Source organism: Dermacentor silvarum, unplaced genomic scaffold, assembly GCF_013339745.2.
Source record: "Dermacentor silvarum isolate Dsil-2018 unplaced genomic scaffold, BIME_Dsil_1.4 Seq652, whole genome shotgun sequence".
Taxonomy (NCBI): domain Eukaryota; kingdom Metazoa; phylum Arthropoda; class Arachnida; order Ixodida; family Ixodidae; genus Dermacentor; species Dermacentor silvarum.
In genome coordinates, this window is record NW_023606579.1 from 23566 (window position 1) to 44036 (window position 20471).

Below are 20471 nucleotides of genomic sequence, written 5' to 3' on the forward strand. Positions count from 1 at the left end.
ACCCCTTCGAGGTGACGTTCTGCTGACATCACCCAACAGTGGGCAGCAATGGGGCTCCATGCAGCGCACTGGTTGCCCGCTGCTGGGCGACGTAAGCAGAATGTTGCTTTTAGCTTGAGCAGCATCCCAGTTTCAGTTTCGCATGCTCCGACAGCCAAAATTTATTACGCCACAGTTCTGCGGGTAATCGCACTTTTCCAGATCCAAAAGTTGACATGTGTGCAGAGAGCTTGCTGTAATTTCCCAGTTAGAATGAGTCTGCTGAAACTAAAAGTAAAATATATTTGATTTCTGTTAATTAGCAACTAATTACCACATATCACCCATCCACCCATGGTCGGCACTGCTGACAGCATGTCTTCTAAAAAACCGTCCTTATATTTCAGAATGGCTATGTTTTGATGTTATGTAAATTCTTTGTGGAAACACCAGTATATATAGTATATAAAGAGACTAGCTTTCACTCGGATGAGGCATTTGGCAACACATGTACAAAAAATAAACGAGCTAAAGATACTGCAGCCTGCCAGCAGATTCATAAAAGGTAACCAAAGGCTGCCGATATTCATGACAGTGTAAGAGTACTTCAGCCTGATAATTGTTCCACGCAATATTTTTAATCCAAACTTTGTAAAAACCTTCTAAAACCTTGTAAAACCTTGTAAGAACTGGATATTGTTTCGCGTCAACTTTCTTTTACGTTTTGACTAGTATGTCAGCTCTCAGCTGCTAAATAATGTTATACACAATAAACATAAAACTTTGTTGATAAAAGGACCGTCAAACCACAAAAAATTTCACTTGTATTGGGCAGGTTGCACTATGCAACACATCCGCAAAATACAAAATATTAAAAAGCACTGGCTGCCATTGTTCATGTGCCCTATAAGCGAATACAAACGTTGCAGTTATACCATGCAGTACTTTTAAGCTGGGACATTGTACTGTGGCTCCTGGCTGGCAAATAAGTTTCATAAACAAACTATGTTTAGGAAGAGCAAGCAAGCTATTATCTTTGTACAAGACTGCTGACAATTGTTTCACACACATTAATGTTAAGGCAGACCTAATAAGAACGAGACGGATGTACTCTTCTGATCAGTACATAGCCACATCCAGCAACGTTTTTCATAAATCCGTGCAGACTACAATACACTTTTCTTTTTCGCTGACCAACACCTGGGCAGTATTACCGTATATACTCGTGTAAGGGCCACACCCCTACTTTGAAAGGAGAAATTAAAAAAAAAAGTCCCGCCAGAAAGTTGTAGTTAGTTCAATCGAAACTAGATGGCACTGCCAGTTTTCCGATTCCGCCGGCCAAGCCGTTGAGCTGATTGAGCCAATGCCTCCTAGGAGGCGTTGGTTGAGCGTTGGCGTACGACGCCATGATTGCTTTGTGTGGTGCATCATTTGCGTCGTGTCGCCGGCGAACTGGTGTCACTCCGTCAGTAGTAGTGAGCCCTGTTTGAGCCAGCGTAGGTAAAGGAAGATAGGCCGGCATTTGAGATTGTTCACTGCTTCATTTAAACTGCAAGTGACTGAATATGCCGAGGAGCACGGCAAGCGAGAAGCGCGTGCATTACTGGATAAAGCAGAAAGATGCCATCGCCGCTACCAACAGGAGCCGAAAGGCGTTTCCGGCAAGAAGTGCAAATACCCAGAACTCGAAGGTGAACTCGTCAAATATGTCATCCGACACTCGAATTGACGGCTACGCTGTATCAACTGACATGGTACCCGTGAAAGCCCTGAACATCACTCGCCACATGGAAATACCCCAGGCACAATTCAAGGCAAGTTGAGGGTGGGCTACACGGTTTATGAACCGGAACCAGCTCTCTATCCGCCGCAGAACGACGATTTGTCAAAAACTTCCAAGTGAATACGAAAGCCATGTGGTTAAATTTCATCGCTTTGTGAATGCTCTCAGGAGGTAACATGAGTACGACCTCTCCCAAATTGGAAATGCGGACCAGACTCCTGTGTGGTTCGACGCACCTGAAAGCACCAGTGGATTTAAGGGGCGAGAAATGTGTGTCTGTGCGCACGACCGGCGCAGAACGTCGAAGAAGCACTGTGATACTGTGCATCATGGCAGATGGCAGAAAACTTCCGCCGTATGTCGTGTTTAAAAGAAAGACTCTCCCAAAAGAAAAGTTCCCTCAGGGAATTATCGTACGTGCCCAGGAAAAGGGTTGGATGTGCGAGGAACTCGTCGTAGACTGGATCAAGACCATATGGGCAAACAGACCTGGAGGCCTGTTACAACGGAAAGCCCTCCTAGTTCTGGACAGTTTCAGGGTCCACTTGACTGACCGCGTCAAGGACCGACTCGCCACGACTTGGCCGTTATTCCTGGAGGGCTAACGAGTGTGCTGCAGCCGCTTGACATCTGCATTAACCGTCCTTTCAAAACAGAATTTCGCCAATGCTACTCGGAATGGATGGCTGGAGGCCATCATGAGAAGACCCCTACGGGACGGCTGAAGCGGGCATCGCTCCAACAAGTGTGTGCGTGGCGTGCCGTGTCATTGGAAACAGTTGCGAAAAGCTTCAAGGTGACTGGAATTTCGAACAGCATGGACGGTACTGAGTATGATAGTCTCTGGGGGGATGCAGACGCCGAGGCAAGCTCTTTCGAGCGCGAGGACAGCGATAGCGACATGGAATCGTAATAAAAAAATTCCTGGCATGTCATTTGTGACTCTTACACACTGCTACGGTTGCGGAAACAGTATAGACCTTTGGTGAGCTGTTGTCTGCCCGATTCCTGTAAGGGCTGCACCAAGCAAAAATTTCAAAAAAAGAAAGTGCGGCCCTTACACGAGTACATACGGTACATTGTCACACGAGTACATACGGTACATTGTCTGCAATGTCATAAAACAAGGGCAGTCTATAGATAATGTGATTGGCACAGAGGCAGCGGAAAAAGTTATTGGATCATGCTATTATGAACAGAAAGACAATGTTATATTAAAAATTTAACAAAACTATTTCTCAAGCTTTTGCACATAATTGACAGGTTAGCATAGTTCATGAACCTCAGCGTCGCATTGCCTGCACAACTCTGTTTACAAACTTCGTAACAACCACCCTTGGTGTTGTCACATTCAAACCTAGAAACAATCGTTCCAGTACTGTACTGGTGTTGAAGGATTTCGGCCCATATACAATGTTCAAAACAAAAAATGAACTCATGACTGCGATGATCCCTTCCTCCGCATTTTTCACCGTGAACAGCTGCTCCTTGTCAACACAGAGGTGAAGAAAGTCTGCCTGTTCTAGGTTGTGGCCAGAGTACTTCACACAGGGGGTGAGCGGAACCCTCTCGTCCTGCAATGGCAACAAAGTAGGCTTACTGATCGTGAAAGTATATTCATGCTTTTGTGTAAGTGCAATATAAAGGAGTTGCTATGCTTAAGCGAACAAGTATAATGTCATGCAGCCTTAACTGCAAACAATTTAGGCTGTAGAGAAGCTTAACACAACCCAGCATTATTACAATAACCAAGCAATGTAATCCAAAGCAAGTGTAATCCAAGCAAGGTCATTTCTACAGCACAGATGCTCCTCACATTGAGTGCAGGAGCAGTGCGTAATTGTTCTTTTGTTCATCCTTACCTTTCGTATAATGCTTTATGATTTAATTGGTTTTTTATTATTGTTCTAAGTATTGTTGTTCTTCCTAATATACACAGCGTTTATTAATGATTGTGTCATTATTAACCCCCTCCCCTATGCAATACTCTCCCCGTGAGGGCCTTTAGGAGTAACATGAATAAATAAACATGAATAAATAGCTGCTGAAATTAAGTAGGACCTCAGTTCACATAAAACAAAAACATATCTATGCAGTTGCCAAACTGTTTCCACGATTGAAGCCATTTGAGGAATTCAGGCATTGTTTAGAACCGATTTTATTAATAAAAATGTGAAGAAACTTACGTCCTCATGCACAAATAGTGCTGGCACTGCTGTCTGTTCCTTCAAATTCAAAGCAATTATCCGCAAAGCTGCAACAGCAAGGAGGTCTGTAAAAAGATTACAATTCGTGTTAGCTTCAATGATCAGACATGTGCAATACAATTGCACAAAATGAACACAAAAACTCACTTGTATTGGGCAGGTGCAACACATGTGCAATACACATTCGCAAAATACAGAATATTAACCAAGCAGCAGGTTACGAAAAGTTAAGCACTGGCTGCCAATGTTCATGTGCCCTATCAGTGAGTACAACGTTATAGTTTTACCATGCAGTACTTTTAAGCTGGGACGTTGTTCTGTGGCTCCTGGCTGGAAAATAAGTTTCATAAACAAACTATGTTTCTTGCTTGCAAAAGCTCTTTTTACCTTTGATTCAACAATACCTTTGTTTTCTGAATACCACATAGCCCAACACATCTTTTTTGATACACTTGATCTGACAAATTCAAGTATTTAAGCACAGAAAGGTATTGTAAAGTTAACAGTAGCATTTTTTATATGCTGGAGCATCTTTGTAGTTGTAGATAATTAAGGAAAGAAATGTAGAACTACTGAAAGGTGGGCGAGTTGGTAGCTATTCATCTTGAAACTGCAGCGTACACGCAAGAAATGAGGACACAAGGCAAAGGCAACACGAGCGCTGACTACCTCAGTTTATTTTTCAGAGGGAAGTTACACACACACACACACACACACACACACATATATATATATATATATATATGCATATATATATACCCAGGCTGACTTAAGTGAGCACAAGCAAGAGCACGCGGAATAAAAGTAATAAAGACATTGTGAAAAAAATTATACATATGTATATACATAAAGCTTCTACGTATTTTAACAAAATCAGGTGGCGTTCAAAACGGCAAATTTTTTGTCAGTTACAGCTATAGATGGCTCCCTTAAATATGACAAGCGCTGTTAAAAAAGATTGACCAAACTAACGAGATTGAGTGTGTCTGCGCCTTAAAGAAAAATTCCAAGCTCGTAAAATGCAAAATTGGTATATAGTGTAAATGTTGCCATTAACTTGCAGTAATGTTTACATAGGTCAGACCGACTGGTATGTTAATACTCATCTAAAAGAACGTCAAAATTCACTCGACCAAGATAACAACTTACACCTAGCCAACCATTGCAAAAGCTGTCATTATAAACCTGTCTTATTCTGATACTATGGTTTTGTTCACTCATAGAAACAAACTAAGACACAAAATAACTGAGGCCTTCCATATCAAAAAGTGTGCTGATATGTGCGTAAGTGAGCCATAGATAGCCCTAACTGACAAAGAATTTGCCTTTTTGAGTGCCACCCGAGTTTGTTAAGATACGTAGAAGCCCTGTATATATATATATGTTTTTTTCAACGTGTCTATTACTTTTATTCCGCATGCTTTTGCACATGCTTACTTCAGTCAGCCTGGGTATATATATGTGTGTGTGTGTGTGTGTGTGTGTGTGTGTAACTTCCCTCTGAAAAATAAACTGAGTTGCGAGTCGGTGCTTGTGTGTTACCTTTGCCTTGTGTCCTCGTTTCTTGTGTGTGCTCTGCAGTTTCAAGATGATTAGGGAAAGGAATTACTAAAAATGGTTCACTATACGATGAACTCAGAAACGGTTTCTTTTTTTTATAAATCGACTCTCTTGAAATGAATGTTCCAATGCCTTCATGTGGAATGTAGTTTGGTGTATGTGGGGTTAAGTATTGTAAACCAGATTCTGTGGCACCAGAAAGTGCAACTGCAATAAGAATGCCAGTCAGAACCTAGGGCAAGACATTCAGTTTGTAGTAGCACCCTACAGGAGGCAATAAAACATTACTTCTAAGGGGCACCAAGACTTTGCAAGTAGCAAATAGAAGTGTGAAAACAGCACTCCAACTGGGTCACTCTACAACTCGTCAAGGGCATCCTCTGCAGTCTTCAGTTATAGCAACCCAAGTTGAGCTTGTTCGCTTCATTAGAGTCCTCTATTAGCTCAAGCTAAAAAATATATGAATTACCCAATGAGCTGCCTACCAATTATGCAACATCAACATACTTGATATGAAAAATAATATTAATGGCCCCCGCATTGCAGTATTTCTTTTGGTGAACTTACGTCGTGTTCGAAGCGTGCGTCCTTCCTCTTGCAACTGTGTTGCATCTGCAATTATCTGGAGCACTTGATCTTCACATTTGATGTGTTTTTTCTTTGCCAAAGAAATAACTAGGTCCAATCCAAGCCTAAGCTTTTCTTTGATTTCAACTCCTGTGAGTCTCTTGAAGTCTGCAACAAACTGTATGAAACCAAAGAAAGGGTAAATGAATATTATCAAGTTGTGGAAGCACAGAAATTGCAGAGCATGATATTCTGTCAAAAGGAATACAAGTTGAATCATGAAATGTACATGTTTCAATTACAACACTGTGGCATGTACCCATTTGATTCTGTTCACATTTGAAGTTTGTGTACTGTCATTTACCTGCTTTGTAATAGATAACCGCAGTAACAAGGACTTGACTGCTAAGCGTTGAAGCACGACATTACAAAACTGGCAGTTTACAAAAAATACATGGTGTAGTGCACTTAATGAATAGCTCGCTGTAGTTGCTAAATCTTTACTGCCCATAATCCCAATTCACGAAGCATAGCTAACAGCAGGACAGCACTCTTGCACTCCCCTCTCTCCCCAGTAAAAAAGTCTATGTTGTAGGCAGTACAAACTGTGTATAAAATTGTTAAGCATTTTTCTAGAAAAACATGATGCAAGAGGCTCTCTACAACATTACCACCCCCCCCCCCCAAAAAAAAAAGAAACAAAGGACAGCTTACTCGCTCGAAGTCCATCAGATACGGGTATTTCCGCTTCATGTGCTCCACACTCATTGACGCCACATCAGCAAGTCTTGTTGTAGCTGTAAGGTTCATTCTTTCTTCAATCACCTTTTCGTCGGGAACTGCCTTGAATGTTTCGGCCACCAGCCATTCCTCATGTGCGGTCAGACTATTATGGTCTTCCCCAGCAAGTGTTGAAATGTTGACATCCTGAAATAAGCAAGACAGATGTGTTGCTGTGCGACAAGCCAATGCATGTGGTGTGAGATAGGAGAGCACACACAGTTCTGTCTTTCCCGAATGGTAGTTTGTGAGACCACAAAAATATGTCGCAAGATGGCAAAGTTAAATGAAAAAGAAAGGCAATCATATCCATAAAACTTGGTCCGACTTCTACTTTGCACTACAAAGCTTAGATTTAGACAAATATTATTTAGAAGGGCACAGATAACCCATGGTAAGCTAGAATGAATGTCTTAGTGACATCATGAAGATGAGACGCTAAGTTCTCAAACACTCTCTGATGTACCCCAATTGCGTATATTTTGCAGTGTGAAGAAGTCACACTTAGTCAAAATACAACAGGCTGTCCGGAACACGAAACTCAGGGCCAACTTTACTGACTATGCTCAAGTGCAAGCCCAGTGAAAGAAAAGTCCAGTGATTTACATGATGACATTGTGATGCAGCTAATGGAGTGCCAGAGCCACACCATGGTATTTGTCATAAAAGCATAAGCAGCATAAGGCTACTGATTTTTTAAAAATTAATGTTTGTTTAGAGCCTTGCCTATTTTGTAATTGTGTAGTACAAATTTCACGAGAATTTTCAACATTTTCGTGGATCCCCTAAATATTTTAGTAGGACCCCGAATTTTCAAACATAATTGAGAAAAACTGGTCGGCTTATGCATGAATGCCAATAGAGATACTACATTCTGTCACATAATAAAAAAGCACAGTTCTCAAGAGATGCTGTGCTATAATTTTGCAATAAGTTATTTAGCTATCCTAGTGATGGAAAGAATAAACAGCACTCTCTGAAAGGAAGGCAGGGGCCGTTCACGTCAGACAGGTTGCCACGTGCATACAAGTCACCTTTCGGTGCAACCGCTCCTTGGCACTACAGGAACTCTCCCAGCAATACCCATATATTAACTTTTACGATGCTGCTGCTTTTGTTTAATGTTCGAGAGCTCCTGATTCATGTCATGCCCGGGGCAGGTGCTTTAACCTCCTTTTCATGTTTCCGTTTCATGTTTAAAGGTTTGGAGATTATGATAGCAGTTTTGCACGCATGCTAAATAGGTAAAGGCACATTACCAAGATGAAAATTTGAACGTTGTTTGAGTGGCTGCAGTATTTATAGACAACGGCAAACACTGAAATAATGTCTTAGATTAAACAATCTGTTTCATATCCCTTACCATCTTACGCTTCTTGTGGCGCTTCAGTTCCTCCATGGCAGAGTTGTCATTGGATTTCCGTACTGCACTAAACTTCTTCCGGTTTTCAGCTACGCGGACATCATTCGAGAGTGCCCGCCTTTGGTTCTTAAATTTGTTCCGGAGTGAGCACCTCCAAGAGTCCTGTAAATATAACGTTGGAGTTTGTTCACTGTTCTTCAGAGGTTGTTAAACATATACAGCGTTGACCAAAATATTGAATACCATGTTGCTTTTTTTCAAACAGGGGACCCAATAATAGATATTCGTATATTCTTGTTACATGCAATGGTAGAAATATAGGTAGGTGCATAAAGTCAGCGTTGTTTTAAGAATAGTACAATATTGTTTTCTCCGAAAGTTTCATGTGTTGTAATGCAATTGGCATTTTTATGGTGCTTTACGCACTTTCCACTGTGTTTCTAACGTTTTCCCGGGCCAGAATGCTCGTGATGGCAAGCATCGGCAGGATGAAGGACGCTCCCAGGCCCCACTGTAATATGGTGCTTTTTGAAGTGTGCTGTAATCAAGACTGTCCTTACTAGTCTGTTTAACTAAAAGGTAGACGTGCCATGTACGACGCTCAGCCGCACCATTAGTCTCTGGTTGCTGAGGCCAAAGTTTATTAAAAGAAGGTAATTAATTTCATGTCACCAAGGGTTGTGGGAAATGTGGTCTGTCAACTGGTCTTTCTCCATTTTGTGCCCCAGATTTAACCCGCCAATTTAGCTGGCGGCGGCAAGTGCCGTTACAAAGGCTGTCACCACCCTAAAACAGTGCTTGCATGTAGGCTTCCTAGGTAACTCCACTTAGGGTCGAAGAATTCCATTTTTTTATGGCATGAAATTTGTGGGACAATGAACAATAAAAGTGAGCTTACTCTATGATCAGTTTGAAAAGTGTTGCATGGGCCCTTAATCCTCTGCACAAGGCAAGAAAAATTTGCCACACAAGCACATACCACATATCTCCTAGCTTCAAAAATAATTTACTCGATTTGTTTTGCTTGAATTAAACTTTCCTTACCGTACCACTTCCCATGGCATCTTCCAATTGTGGGTATTTCTCCAAAAGTTGAACCATTACCTTGTTATAAAAGTGCCGAGTTGGGACCCTGTATAAAGAGATACAAAGCCATGGTCAGGAGTTTTACTTTAACCGCACCTGACTCCATAATAGCCGTTCCAATTTAGAAAGGAACAAAGGACTTGCACACAAACAGAAGCAACTATCAGTCGTCAGAAGTACTGTCTTGGTCACTGATAGGATTTGCTGTGCCCAATTACGCCAAAATAATTTGCCAACTTTAATGAACTTATTGGCAACGGTGTGTGAAATTGAAATGGGTGTAGAGGAACATCAGACTGGGAAGTGTACCACAATATTAGGGCAAATATAGTCCACCTCAGAGAACAAAATTAATTGAATACAGTACTGATGCCTGATTTATTCAACCCTAATCAGGAAACTATGGAATCAGGGCGCACACTGCTGCTCTTGAAATTTATAAACAAAACTGTCCTATCTGTTGAATATTACGACGTAGAAGTTATAAATAAAACTAAACGAAATATCGCCACAATAAAGTTATCAGGGGATGGCTCCATATAAATCACTACCATCAATATCTAGAGCAAGGCAGGTAGCTTTTCTACTTACACTGTTATCTTCAACATCGCTTGGAACAGTAAGTCCACGATTTGCCGAAACATAGCTGAGGTCACAGGGCTGTTACTGACTATGGCGTCATGAAGCGAGCCAAAGCTCGGAAATACAAATGAGTTGCCATCATCATCTGAACGTGAAGGCCTAGAAAATAAAATGTCATACTTTAGCGTGAAATATACCTGACAGTCATTAGGCAAGAACATTTCAGTATAGGAACCAGTGAACTAAAGCTTCCATTGCTTGGCTTAAAAAGAAAACATTAAATATGCTTCTACATGGATGCTCTATAGGCTTACATTAGTCTTTCATTACTCAAGTAAAGGTGTTCAAGATTGACAATTATTGTCTGCGACAGCTCGCTCGATTCTCAATGTAAATATATAAACATGTTTTATGAGAATGCAAGTATTTTCACACAATAATGTCACTGCAGTGCATGTATTATTTCGCTACAGATGTAGCCACCAGCTATGTCACATTGCACGAGTCCCAGCATGCAATCACTGAAGCTAAGCATCACTAAGCTCGGTCAGTACCTAAAAAGCCAGGGTGACCACATCCAAGAACACCGACACTATTGCTGAATAGTGCAGGTCTCTGCCTCAAACAAGAGTGACAGTCCCCACCGCAGAGAATGTCTCATTCCCCCCACCCTAAACAACCAACCCACCCACCAGTTGTGGCCACTTACAGATCAAAGCAGTCCAGGCCTGTGCTGCTACCAGCTCCCACAGAAGCAGCCACCGAAGTCTCACTTTCGTTGTCCTCTTCTTTCCTCTAAGAGACAAGTCATTTTAGTTTGTCATTAACATAGCCTGGCTCAACACTTTGATGCATATTGATATAAGGAGGTGTGATGCAATTGAGCTCAATGAAATGAAATAGAAACTACAGCTTTACATGCAGTCAAATCAGAAATTTAGTCAACAGAAGTCTGAAGATTTAGCTAAATTAATTTTTGAAAGTTTTACAGTGTTAAAATTTAAGCAAGCTTCATTGAACGATAGCAACAATGTTCCTGTTCTTTTTAGGATTATGCAAATTGCAGCATTTAAAATTATCATATGCAAAAACTGCCCATGCAACCTCTCCCTACAACATACCCCAAAACTACAACTGCTCTAAATGGAATAGAAGGCAAGAACAGGCAGGATCAAAGCTCCCAGTAAAACTGCTTATGTTAAACATGCAGTTCAGCTTATCACCAATGCAGATGAAGCCTCGGTTTCCAATGGTTGGCTTGACAGCACCGTCACTCGAGCTAAATCATGAATGTCATCGCCGGGGGCAAGGTCAACTTGTTCTCCAAAGTGGGGTTCCAGAATCTGCAAATGATTCACACAATTATGGCCGAGCTAATATAATTTCTACACATTTGTTTTTATACCCAGCTACTCATCTCCAATTAACATTCGCATTAGAGTTACGTTGACCTATACAAGTAAAGAGCAAGTTAGCGCCCAACACATTCAAGGCGCTAGCCTGTGAATTCCAACTGCTGATCGGTGTTGCTAACCTACCGAGCCCAAAACATTAACATTGTATACTGTAGTCTACAATGAATGATTGTTAAATGTTGCATATAAAATATATTTTTACTTGACATAAAACATTGTTTTTATGCTTCAAACAATCATACTATGCTCAGACGCTGACAATATAGAGACACACCAATACCCACGTATTATAACGCAAGGACTAATTTCTTCCAACTAAAATGTTCAAAATGCAACTCAAGTAACGTCGACGCAACCATGAACTGTAATGTTACATGAATTTACATAGCGAGGTCGCAAGGCAACAAGTGGGGCACCTGTTAGCCTCCGCCAAAAGCTGCACCTTACCGCCACAAAAAACTCATTATTTTCGGAGCCCGCTGCAGTGCACTTATCTCACGCAACGTGCGATCGAAACGCGATACGAGTAACGTATGGCTGCCAGCGGTTTTGCGCCACCGCTCTTCGGTGGAGCAAAAAGCGCCGACCACCGCGCGATCCGAGAATCGCGCTTCAATTGCTGAGCCCAGCAAACACCACGAAAATTGTAACACTGTCGGAAAAAAAGAAGGTAACGATCCGAGAATCGCGTTTAAATTGCTGAGCCCAGCAAACACCACGAAAATTGTAACACTGTCGGAAAAAAAGAAGGTAACGTACCGGTAAGGTTATTGTGCCTAAAGTTTCTATTTGCCCTAACCGGCTCGCTTGATTCACCGTGACCTAAGCGTACGACCCCGACGACTCCCACATCTATAAATCACGTATTAATGCGACATAAGACAAACAGTCTAAGCAAAAAGACAGCATGAGCAGAGACTTGCCTTGAATGTGCAGGTCGATAAGTTGAGCTTGTCGCCGATGACAGGGCACGTGGAAATTGCAGCCTTCAGCGCGTCCAGCTTGCCGACTTCTATCGTGTACGACCGCTTGGCCTGTAGGTCGGGCACGGTCACCAAACAACGCACTGACATTACTGCGCTTAAGGAGGCGGCCGTCCGGCGAAGGAAGCAGCATACAAAGCTAGCGGTATGTTCGTTACAGAAGAGGCACGTGGGACATTCGTTGGACAAGCTGCCTCACTGCGCTGTGATCACGTTTTCGCGCCCCTTTGCTAGAGCGTACTAGACAGGGAGAGTGGGTCCATCGCGGGCTCCCCACTGAGGCTTTCTTTATTGAAAAGTTGGTGGCGCAACCATCGCCTTCCCCTAAATGAGCAGCCCCGCGCGCCGGCCGAACGCTTGTCGCGTCGGAGACTCTACCGCAGCAGCACGGAGCTATTACACGCGTTTCATCCTGCTGCAGTAAATAAAATGGATATAGCGACGGAAACATTGCAAACGACTCAAGAACGAGAGTGCGTCGAGCAGACAACAGCTACTCAGCCCGCGAGCTCGGTTCAGCCAATGGGCGCTGCCGAAACAGCCGAAGCTTCGGGATAAGGCGACGGCAGCGTCGCCACAATTTCAGCGTTCTTTGCATCACCCTCGCCGTTTGCCAAGGCCCAATCCCCTATACTATAGTTCACTCTAGTTTTTGCTCATAAACCGGATTGGATTGGATTGAAATTAACTTTTCACGCAATGGTTGCCGGCATTCATTTCTCAGTGCGCGCAAAGCCTGAGCAGACGACGCCGCGACGCTGGCAAACTACCTTTTGGTCACTCCACTCGTGAAGGTGCAGTTCAGTTGTGCCCTCTGAAACCACATGTATGACAGTAACAAGTAGGAGCAGTGCTTCAAGTTGCATATTTAAGGACACTCGGTATCCATCTCTCATCAGAAAGAATGAAGTGTGTGAGTGAGTAAAAACTTTATTGAAAATAAATAAATAAAAGAAGGCACGCTGGTTGGGGCCCCTATTCCAGGGCTCCACTGGCACGAGCGGCTCGCTGCGCTTGATCCAGAAGAGCCAATTTGCTCTCCCGGCCCTCGTCCGCAAGCCATGCCTCCCACTGTCTATTCCTCATGAGTGGATGTTTCAATATTATTGGGCTGTCTATATGCGGAGACCTCTTGGGACACTCCCATGTGATGTGTTTTAGTGTGGGTATTTCTGTGCACCACGGGCACTCGTCAATGAACCTCGTGGGGTGTATTCTGTGTAGGTGGTGCAAGTTGGGGTATGTATTCGTCTGAATACGACGCCAGTCCCTCTCCTCTTGGCTGGTAAAATTCCATTGAAGATGTCCAAAACGTCTCCGCTGCTGCCTTCGCTGTAAAAGGATGTCACGACAATTCGGTGGAAGGTCGTCGCTGGGCCCTGGAAGGTCGTCGGACGTTTAATCCTCGAGCAATACGGTCTGCCCTCGCGTTCCCTGCCAGTCCCTCGTGTGCTGAACACCATATGATAGTGTGGTGCCCTTCTAGTCGATTGCCCAAATTTTTTATTATTGACTGGGGTGCCGTCCCATTTAGAAACACGCGGCAAGCTGCTTGTGAGTCTGGTAATGTGACAGCCGAATTGGTTTGGCGTTCGGCGTCCTGAATGGCCAAGGCGATGGCTGAACCTATCGACAATGTGGTTATACGGGGCACGGTGGGTGGCGTACAGTCGTCGGCAGTCGTGAGTGTCGTGGGTGGCGCAATGCTTGCTACGCTGTTATGCTGCGACTGTTGCCGGAAACAAACTCAGAGGTTCTCATACTACTCTTGAGTGGCATGTACAGTGAGTCGATGGTGCCTCTTCATACAGACACATGCATTTTCCCCTTAACATCATAGAAAAATGATATGGTGGTTACCGCAGTTTTCCGCCTAATGAAATTTTGTGGAAAGATAGAATTTCATACTCTGGATTATTCATTATAAGGTTGGAGCTGGTATTTGCCTAGCTTGTAAGGGAAAATATTGCGCATAAAGGTGCTGCCAAGCCACTTCTAGCATAAACTTGTTTCGCCGCCTATCGGCCGCTCCGAAAGCAGCCGTTCCGGGAGGGTTGTACCGTATGTTTCCCGCTTCTCTGGATAACGCAATAACTTAAGCGCAACGGCTGCTTTTAGCAGCGGCCAACAGACGGAGAAACAAGTTTATGTTTGCACCGTCGGGGTGGCACTTTGCTTTCCCCATATATAAAGGCAACTTCGGTTTTGTTTTTCTAGGAAATAAACCAATCAACTGTGTAAACCGTTACATCAAATGATCCAAAACATGAAACATGATCTTTCTGCAAAATTTTAGTAAGAACAGGCGAGCACCATGAGCATCGTGCGTATGCGATTTTCAGAGAAAAACGCAACAAATGTAACACCCCCTTGCAATCCAAACGCCGTGATTGTCACTTGCATGCATGTTGGAGACACGGGTGGCCAAGTTGAAGCCACATGCTTTTAGGGTAACCGTTTTGCGCATGGCCTGCACTGACACTCAGCCGCACGTCCATTCCCTGTCAGCGCCTTTCGATCGCAAGGTGGTCCACCTCGGACGACTTGCTGTATCCTGCTCACGTGCATCATGCACACTAAGGGGAATGACATCATTGAATGGGATAAAAATTGCACCCGGCAACAAAAAGGAACAAATAAAGCACATATTGCTCAATTCACGGAGACGAAGATGTTGATTAATTAAAATTAAATTATGGGGTTTTACATGCCAAATTAAACCACGATCTGATTATGAGGCACGCCGTAGTGGGGGCCTCCGGAAATTTGGACCACCTGGGGTTCTTTAACGTGCACCTAAATCTAAGTACATGGCTGCTTTCACATTTCGCCCCCATCGAAGTGCGGCCGCCGTGGCCGGGACTCGATCCCGCGACCTCGTGCTCAACAGCCCAACACCATAGCTACGGTGCCTAGAATATACTTGTAAGTATATTCTAGGCACTGTACCATAGCCACTGAGCAACCACGGCGGGCGAGAGGATGTTAATAGGGCTCACTTCGAATGAATAAAACAAACATGAAATTGCATCACTATCGGCATCTTCCTGACGTTTTAATCACCCTTACTAGATTACTTCAAAGAGGCAATCTAGTAACGTTGGCTTTCATGAACTTGCGCGATCTGCAATGCGTGGCAGAGCGATGCAAAACTGAGTGCTGCGCCATCCGCCGTCGCACAGCATGCCGTAACACAGCTCCCGGCACTTCCGCGCCCGGGAGCCTCGACACCAAGCTGTATGACGGCAGATGGCGCAGTAATCAGTTTTGTATCGCTTCATCACGCATTGCATATGCGCAAACTTTTGCAGCTGACAGTACTAGGGTGGCTAGAATAACAATACTATTATGATTTGCCGCGATTCCTCAAAAGTCAGAACGTTAGACGGAAGTTGGATACGTAAACCACGTGATGTAAATATCCGGCCTAGCTCTTTGCAAATGGCGCCACCACCGGAGTGCGTCGTTTGGGCGGCTAACATGGTTGAGCACCGTGATGCAGCGCGACTTCGCCAGCGCGTCCACGTATACTACTGATTTCGCGTTGCGGCGACAAAGGCACTGTGCGTCTACTCGCCACGACTTGTACGTACGTTCCAGATCCTAGGCCCTCGGCGCCTGAAGTGGTGGTAGCTGCGGCGGTAGCTGTACGCACGGAATTGTTCCCTGTTGTGCGCTTTCGTAAGATCGCTGGTACGTGCAGATCTTGTACGTCGTGTGCTCACTATTGCAAAAAGTGAATCCCGGCCCTACAGGCTCGCATGCACAGGCCGCCTTCGGTCGAAGGGAATTGTGGAAAAGGTAAGTACTGACATATGTGTTTTTATACCAAACGTATACAGAGAGAGATAGAGAGAAGTTTAATGATACGAAATGCAGAGAGGTCGGCCTGAGGTAAATTTCTCTAGCCAGCTACTCGGCGTTGAGGGAAGGGGAAGAGGAAAAGATAGAGGCGCATGAATATCAAACGTACGCGCCCACACACTCAGCACATAAGAGTAGACGAATAATTTTGAAGGAATTTCTGCATAAACGAACTTCTTACTTGTAAATTTTGTCTAATGACATGATTTTGTCTTTGGAAATAATGTATTGTAATTAAAAATTGTTTCAATTTCACTGTTAAAGAAGGATGTCATAGCTGCTCAGTGTTTTCTTTTATAAGGAGAGACATGTACATTGTCTTGCTTGTTACAAGAACAAAGGGTTACACTGGGTGTAATTCTGGCATGCCTTTTTTTCAGATGCCAAGCATTCGCTACTATCGCTGCCCACGGTGTGGCTGCCACAGGTTCTCACTGAAGTTGCTCTTCAGGCACCTGCACTCAGCCCATGGCCACGAAGAAAATTGGGTGTGTGGCCTAGAAGGTTGCATGCAGACATTCAGGTTCTTCGTTTCATACAAAAGACATGTGTATCGCAAGCACTCTGAAGCGTTGGAAGTGAAACAGCAACTTCAAGAAAATGTGCCAGTGGAAACAGCTCAGAGCAGTGTGGGAGCAGCAGAAGGGACCTTATCTACCCAGGAGGGAGAAGAAGAAATCCACAACGAAGGTGCCCCTTGTGAATCCGCTGATGTTCCCAGTGACTATGTAAGGCATCTTTCCATCATGTTTTTAAAGTGGAAGGAAGTAAGACGTCTTCCAGAGTCAACACTGAATGAAATAGCAAATGACGTCATCACATTTGTTACAACTGTCTTGGAAGATGACAAATTGAATGGTGAAATGTCGTCCAGCCAAAGAGGAGCATACAAAGACCAGTTACGCGGGCTGATGACCGAATGTGGTCGCTACACATACTGGAAAAATCATTTCGCACTTGTTGAGCCGAGAACTGTAATGCTCGGAGAGTCTAATGGAAAGCGGGACACTATGGAGTATGTGCCACTATGTGATGTGCTAAAGTGTATTCTGGAACATCCTCACCTTTCAGGTGACTTCAACAGTGACGTCAAGATACCTGATCATATGTGCTCAGTGTTTGATGGTAGTGCTTTTAAGAAGCATCCTTTCTTTGCTGGTGATGAAAGCAAGATTTGCTTGCAGTTGTACACAGATGAATTCGAGGTGTGCAACCCACTAGGCAGCAAACGAGGAAAGCACAAGTTAACTGCTGTGTACTTTTCTGTGCTAAACTTGGGTGTACAATATCGCTCAGCACTTTCAGGCATTAACTTGGTGCTTCTAGTGAAAGACAAGCACGTTTGCACATATGGCTTTACCAAGGTTCTTGCTCCTTTGCTGGATGATCTGGCCATATTAGAAAACGATGGCATAGTTGCAAACGGAAGACTAATGAAAGGGTCTGTTTTTATATTAACTGGTGATAACCTTTCTAGCCACAGAATTGGTGGGTTTAAGGCGTCGTTCAATCAAGGGAGAATATGTAGATTCTGCCTGGCACTGCGCCACGAGGTCAACTATAAGCATTTAGAAACTGACTTTGTGATGCGAACGCCAGAAGGTCACCAGCACCATTTAAACATGTTGAAGGCAGGGCTACCAACCGCATCACTGTACGGTGTCAAGGACGCTAGCCCACTGCTTGCACTTCAGGGCTTTGACCCATCTCAACATTTGCCACCAGATTTAATGCACGACTTGCATGAAGGTGTTATACCATTCACATTGAAGCACATTATTTCATCGTTAATTTCACAAGGTTGTTTTTCACTCGGACAGCTGAACAAATTGATTAATGAATGGAATTACGATCCGTGCGACGCAAGGAACAAACCAGAGGCAATTTCTAAGGATTTTCTTTATGGAAAAACTACCATTAAGGGTTCTGCATCGCAAGTTTTTGCCCTATTTCGCCACCTTTCTCTTTTTGTGGGTGATCTTGTACCAGCGGGGAGCGAAGTCTGGCAACTCTACTTACTTCTTCGAGAAATCGTGGACATCATCATGAGCCACAAAATCCCAGTCTCGTACATAGCTTACTTGCAGCGAAAAATCCACCTTTTTTGTCTAGAGTTTAGGACACTGTTTCCATCGTCTTCATTTACTTGCAAGATGCATTACCTCATTCATTACCCGTCTTGTATTGAGAAATTTGGACCACTAGTTGACATCTGGGCGATGCGTTTTGAGGCAAAACACCAATACTTTAAAGATATTTTACGTAAAGTTCACAATTGGAAGCGCGTTTCGCACACTCTTGCCATGCGGCACCAGTTCTGTCAGTGTTTTTATTTTATTTCTGGAGATGACAAAAGCATGCCAGTTACAAGTGGTTGTCGGTCTGTGCTGTATGAGCACCTGCCTTGCTGTGTTAAAGAGTTCATCTCGCAACATGACCTGCAGTGCACTAATTCCTTCAGTGCAAATTGTGTGACTGTGTATGGCAGATCATACCGAGTAGGATGCAGCCTTGTTCTTAATGTTCCAGATGACAGCTTGCCTGAGTTTGTGCATGTTTGTGGACTGTTTTATGTGGACAAAGTTCTTTTGATCATGCTAGAGCTACTTGAGACTGTTCGCTTCGATGAACACTTCCATGTGTTTGTTGTTAGCACTACTGATAAGTACAAAGTTATAACCTCATTTTCAGAGTTTGCAACAGAGCCACTGTACATACATAAGCACATGGGACGCCGTGTTATAAGCGCGCGCCATTCCTTGTTCTAAACATATGTTGACTGCGTTTGCCTTACTAATTGTTAATTTCTTCATGTCAAATCGCAAGCTTGCTTTTTTTCACCCAGAACTTTTAAAAATTGCATGGTTGTAGTGTGATCTGTCTGCTCCTTGGGACTACTGGTGGTTTCTGTGGTTATGTAGTTGAATTGTGTATTTATTTAATATGATGAAATGATACTGGTGAAAACAAATTCTCTATTGTAGTGCTATTCTCCAATAATTTGTTATTCTTTGTTTGCAATGTACTCAAGTACATAAACAGTGAAAACGGAATAAAAATGTATTCAACATACTGGTAATTTGCATAGTTCTGTGACTAAAAGCTAGAACAGCTGGTGGGCTCTTGTAGAATCATGTTCATGTTGGCTAACACGATTCTTAAAAGGGAATATCTGTCGAATTTACTCTGTATATACCAGACATTTCACCAGATATATAAAGAAAAAAAAAAACAGCACCGTGAAGATAACAAGTGATACAGTTCAAAGCCGCGACCATCAATAATTTATGGTCGTGGCCATGAAACGTATATTTCAGAAAGACTAATATCCACAAAACTACTACTTTTTTCATTAACATTTTGATGGGGCATATTATTTCAAAATTGAAGCCAGATAATATGGGAAGTTTAGCCATCTGACAGAAATACTGTCAGCGGCACCAGCCTCGCAAAATATGCACCTACATAGTGTGGCATAATGCATTATTGTTCCAGATACATGCACCATAAAGTTTTTCTCGAAAAATAGAAAGTAGAACATCATTGCAAGCTCGTTTAGAAGGAATATCTTAAAAACTTGCGTCGCTCACCAAATTCGCACTTATTGAGTACATTTTGCATACAGGCCGACTTGAATTTTGTAATTACCGCATGATCTTTAAATTGAAAATAAAAGCTAGCCGATTGCAATAAGTACATATGGAGTTAATTACTATAGGATATATCCACACTTGACATGAATTGCCTTGAATACTGTATTACCGAATAAAGCGCCTTTATTATCACCAATGCTCTGGGCATGTTATATATAGCCTTTGTAAAAGACCCATGCGTACACATATGTGTACATATACATATTTATGTGTCACTTACACCCTTCTTGAGCATAAAGCAACACCCTTGGTGCAAATCGGAGGGTGTTAAATATGTACGCACCCTACTGATAGGGTGTAGTATTGTAAAATAATGGCAGAAGGGTGTTAAAGGGTGTACTCAAGGGTGTTAAAATGAGAATACACCCTTTTTACACCCTTTTGGGTGTAAAAACTTTTACTGTGTAGGCGCCGAGAACGGAGGGGGCGTCACGGGATCTTCGCACGAGGAGGTCGCAGCTGTGTTCGGGAGTCTGTTAAAGTGTTGAGTAATCCGCCTGGTTTTTGCTTGTTCAAACCGCTGGAATTCTGTTATGATGGAGTGAACCATGCTGCAGTGCTTACACATGAGTATGTTGAAGGCATCGTCAGCTATGCCTTTCAGCACGTGGCCAACCTTGTCCGCCTCTGGCATGTCTTTGTCAAT

The 20471-nt window shown here is 43.2% G+C and overlaps 3 protein-coding genes across 3 annotated transcripts; 1 reads left to right on the plus strand and 2 right to left on the minus strand.

Annotated features, from left to right (window-relative positions):
* Window positions 1-1369: 1369 nt before the first annotated feature.
* Window positions 1370-8352, minus strand: LOC119435363 (uncharacterized). The gene is made up of 5 exons (XM_037702252.2): window positions 8243-8352; window positions 6814-7026; window positions 6100-6277; window positions 3952-4037; window positions 1370-3339 (listed from the first exon to the last, which is right to left on the minus strand). Exons 1-5 carry the CDS (start codon window positions 8276-8278, stop codon window positions 3049-3051), a joined length of 804 nt encoding a protein of 267 aa, XP_037558180.1. The 5' UTR covers window positions 8279-8352; the 3' UTR covers window positions 1370-3048.
* A 1523-nt stretch (window positions 8353-9875) lies between these two features.
* LOC119435362 (uncharacterized) lies at window positions 9876-12398 on the minus strand. The gene is made up of 4 exons (XM_049659815.1): window positions 12249-12398; window positions 11134-11253; window positions 10620-10705; window positions 9876-10069 (listed from the first exon to the last, which is right to left on the minus strand). The coding sequence occupies exons 1-4, from the start codon at window positions 12396-12398 to the stop codon at window positions 9916-9918; spliced, it is 510 nt and encodes a 169-aa protein (XP_049515772.1). The 3' UTR covers window positions 9876-9915.
* Window positions 12399-15767: 3369 nt separating this feature from the next.
* On the plus strand, window positions 15768-20227 carry LOC125941935 (uncharacterized). The gene is made up of 2 exons (XM_049659814.1): window positions 15768-16109; window positions 16553-20227. Exon 2 carries the CDS (start codon window positions 16553-16555, stop codon window positions 18938-18940), a length of 2388 nt encoding a protein of 795 aa, XP_049515771.1. The 5' UTR covers window positions 15768-16109; the 3' UTR covers window positions 18941-20227.
* The last annotated feature ends 244 nt before the right edge of the window (window positions 20228-20471 follow it).

Coding starts and splice junctions, on each gene's coding strand:
- LOC119435363 (XM_037702252.2), bottom strand. CDS start 8,278: ATGGAGGAACTGAAGCGCCACAAGAAGCGTAAGATG. Junction 6,278..6,813: donor ATCTGATGGACTTCGAGCGA/GTAAGCTGTCCT, acceptor GGTTTCATACAG/TTTGTTGCAGACTTCAAGAG. Junction 4,038..6,099: donor ACGCACGCTTCGAACACGAC/GTAAGTTCACCA, acceptor ATCTTTTTACAG/ACCTCCTTGCTGTTGCAGCT.
- LOC119435362 (XM_049659815.1), bottom strand. CDS start 12,398: ATGTCAGTGCGTTGTTTGGTGACCGTGCCCGACCTACAGGCCAAGCGG. Junction 10,706..11,133: donor CCGAGGCTTCATCTGCATTG/GTGATAAGCTGA, acceptor CTTGTCTCTTAG/AGGAAAGAAGAGGACAACGA. Junction 10,070..10,619: donor GGCCTGGACTGCTTTGATCT/GTAAGTGGCCAC, acceptor TTTATTTTCTAG/GCCTTCACGTTCAGATGATG.
- LOC125941935 (XM_049659814.1), top strand. CDS start 16,553: ATGCCAAGCATTCGCTACTATCGCTGCCCACGGTGTGGCTGCCACAGG.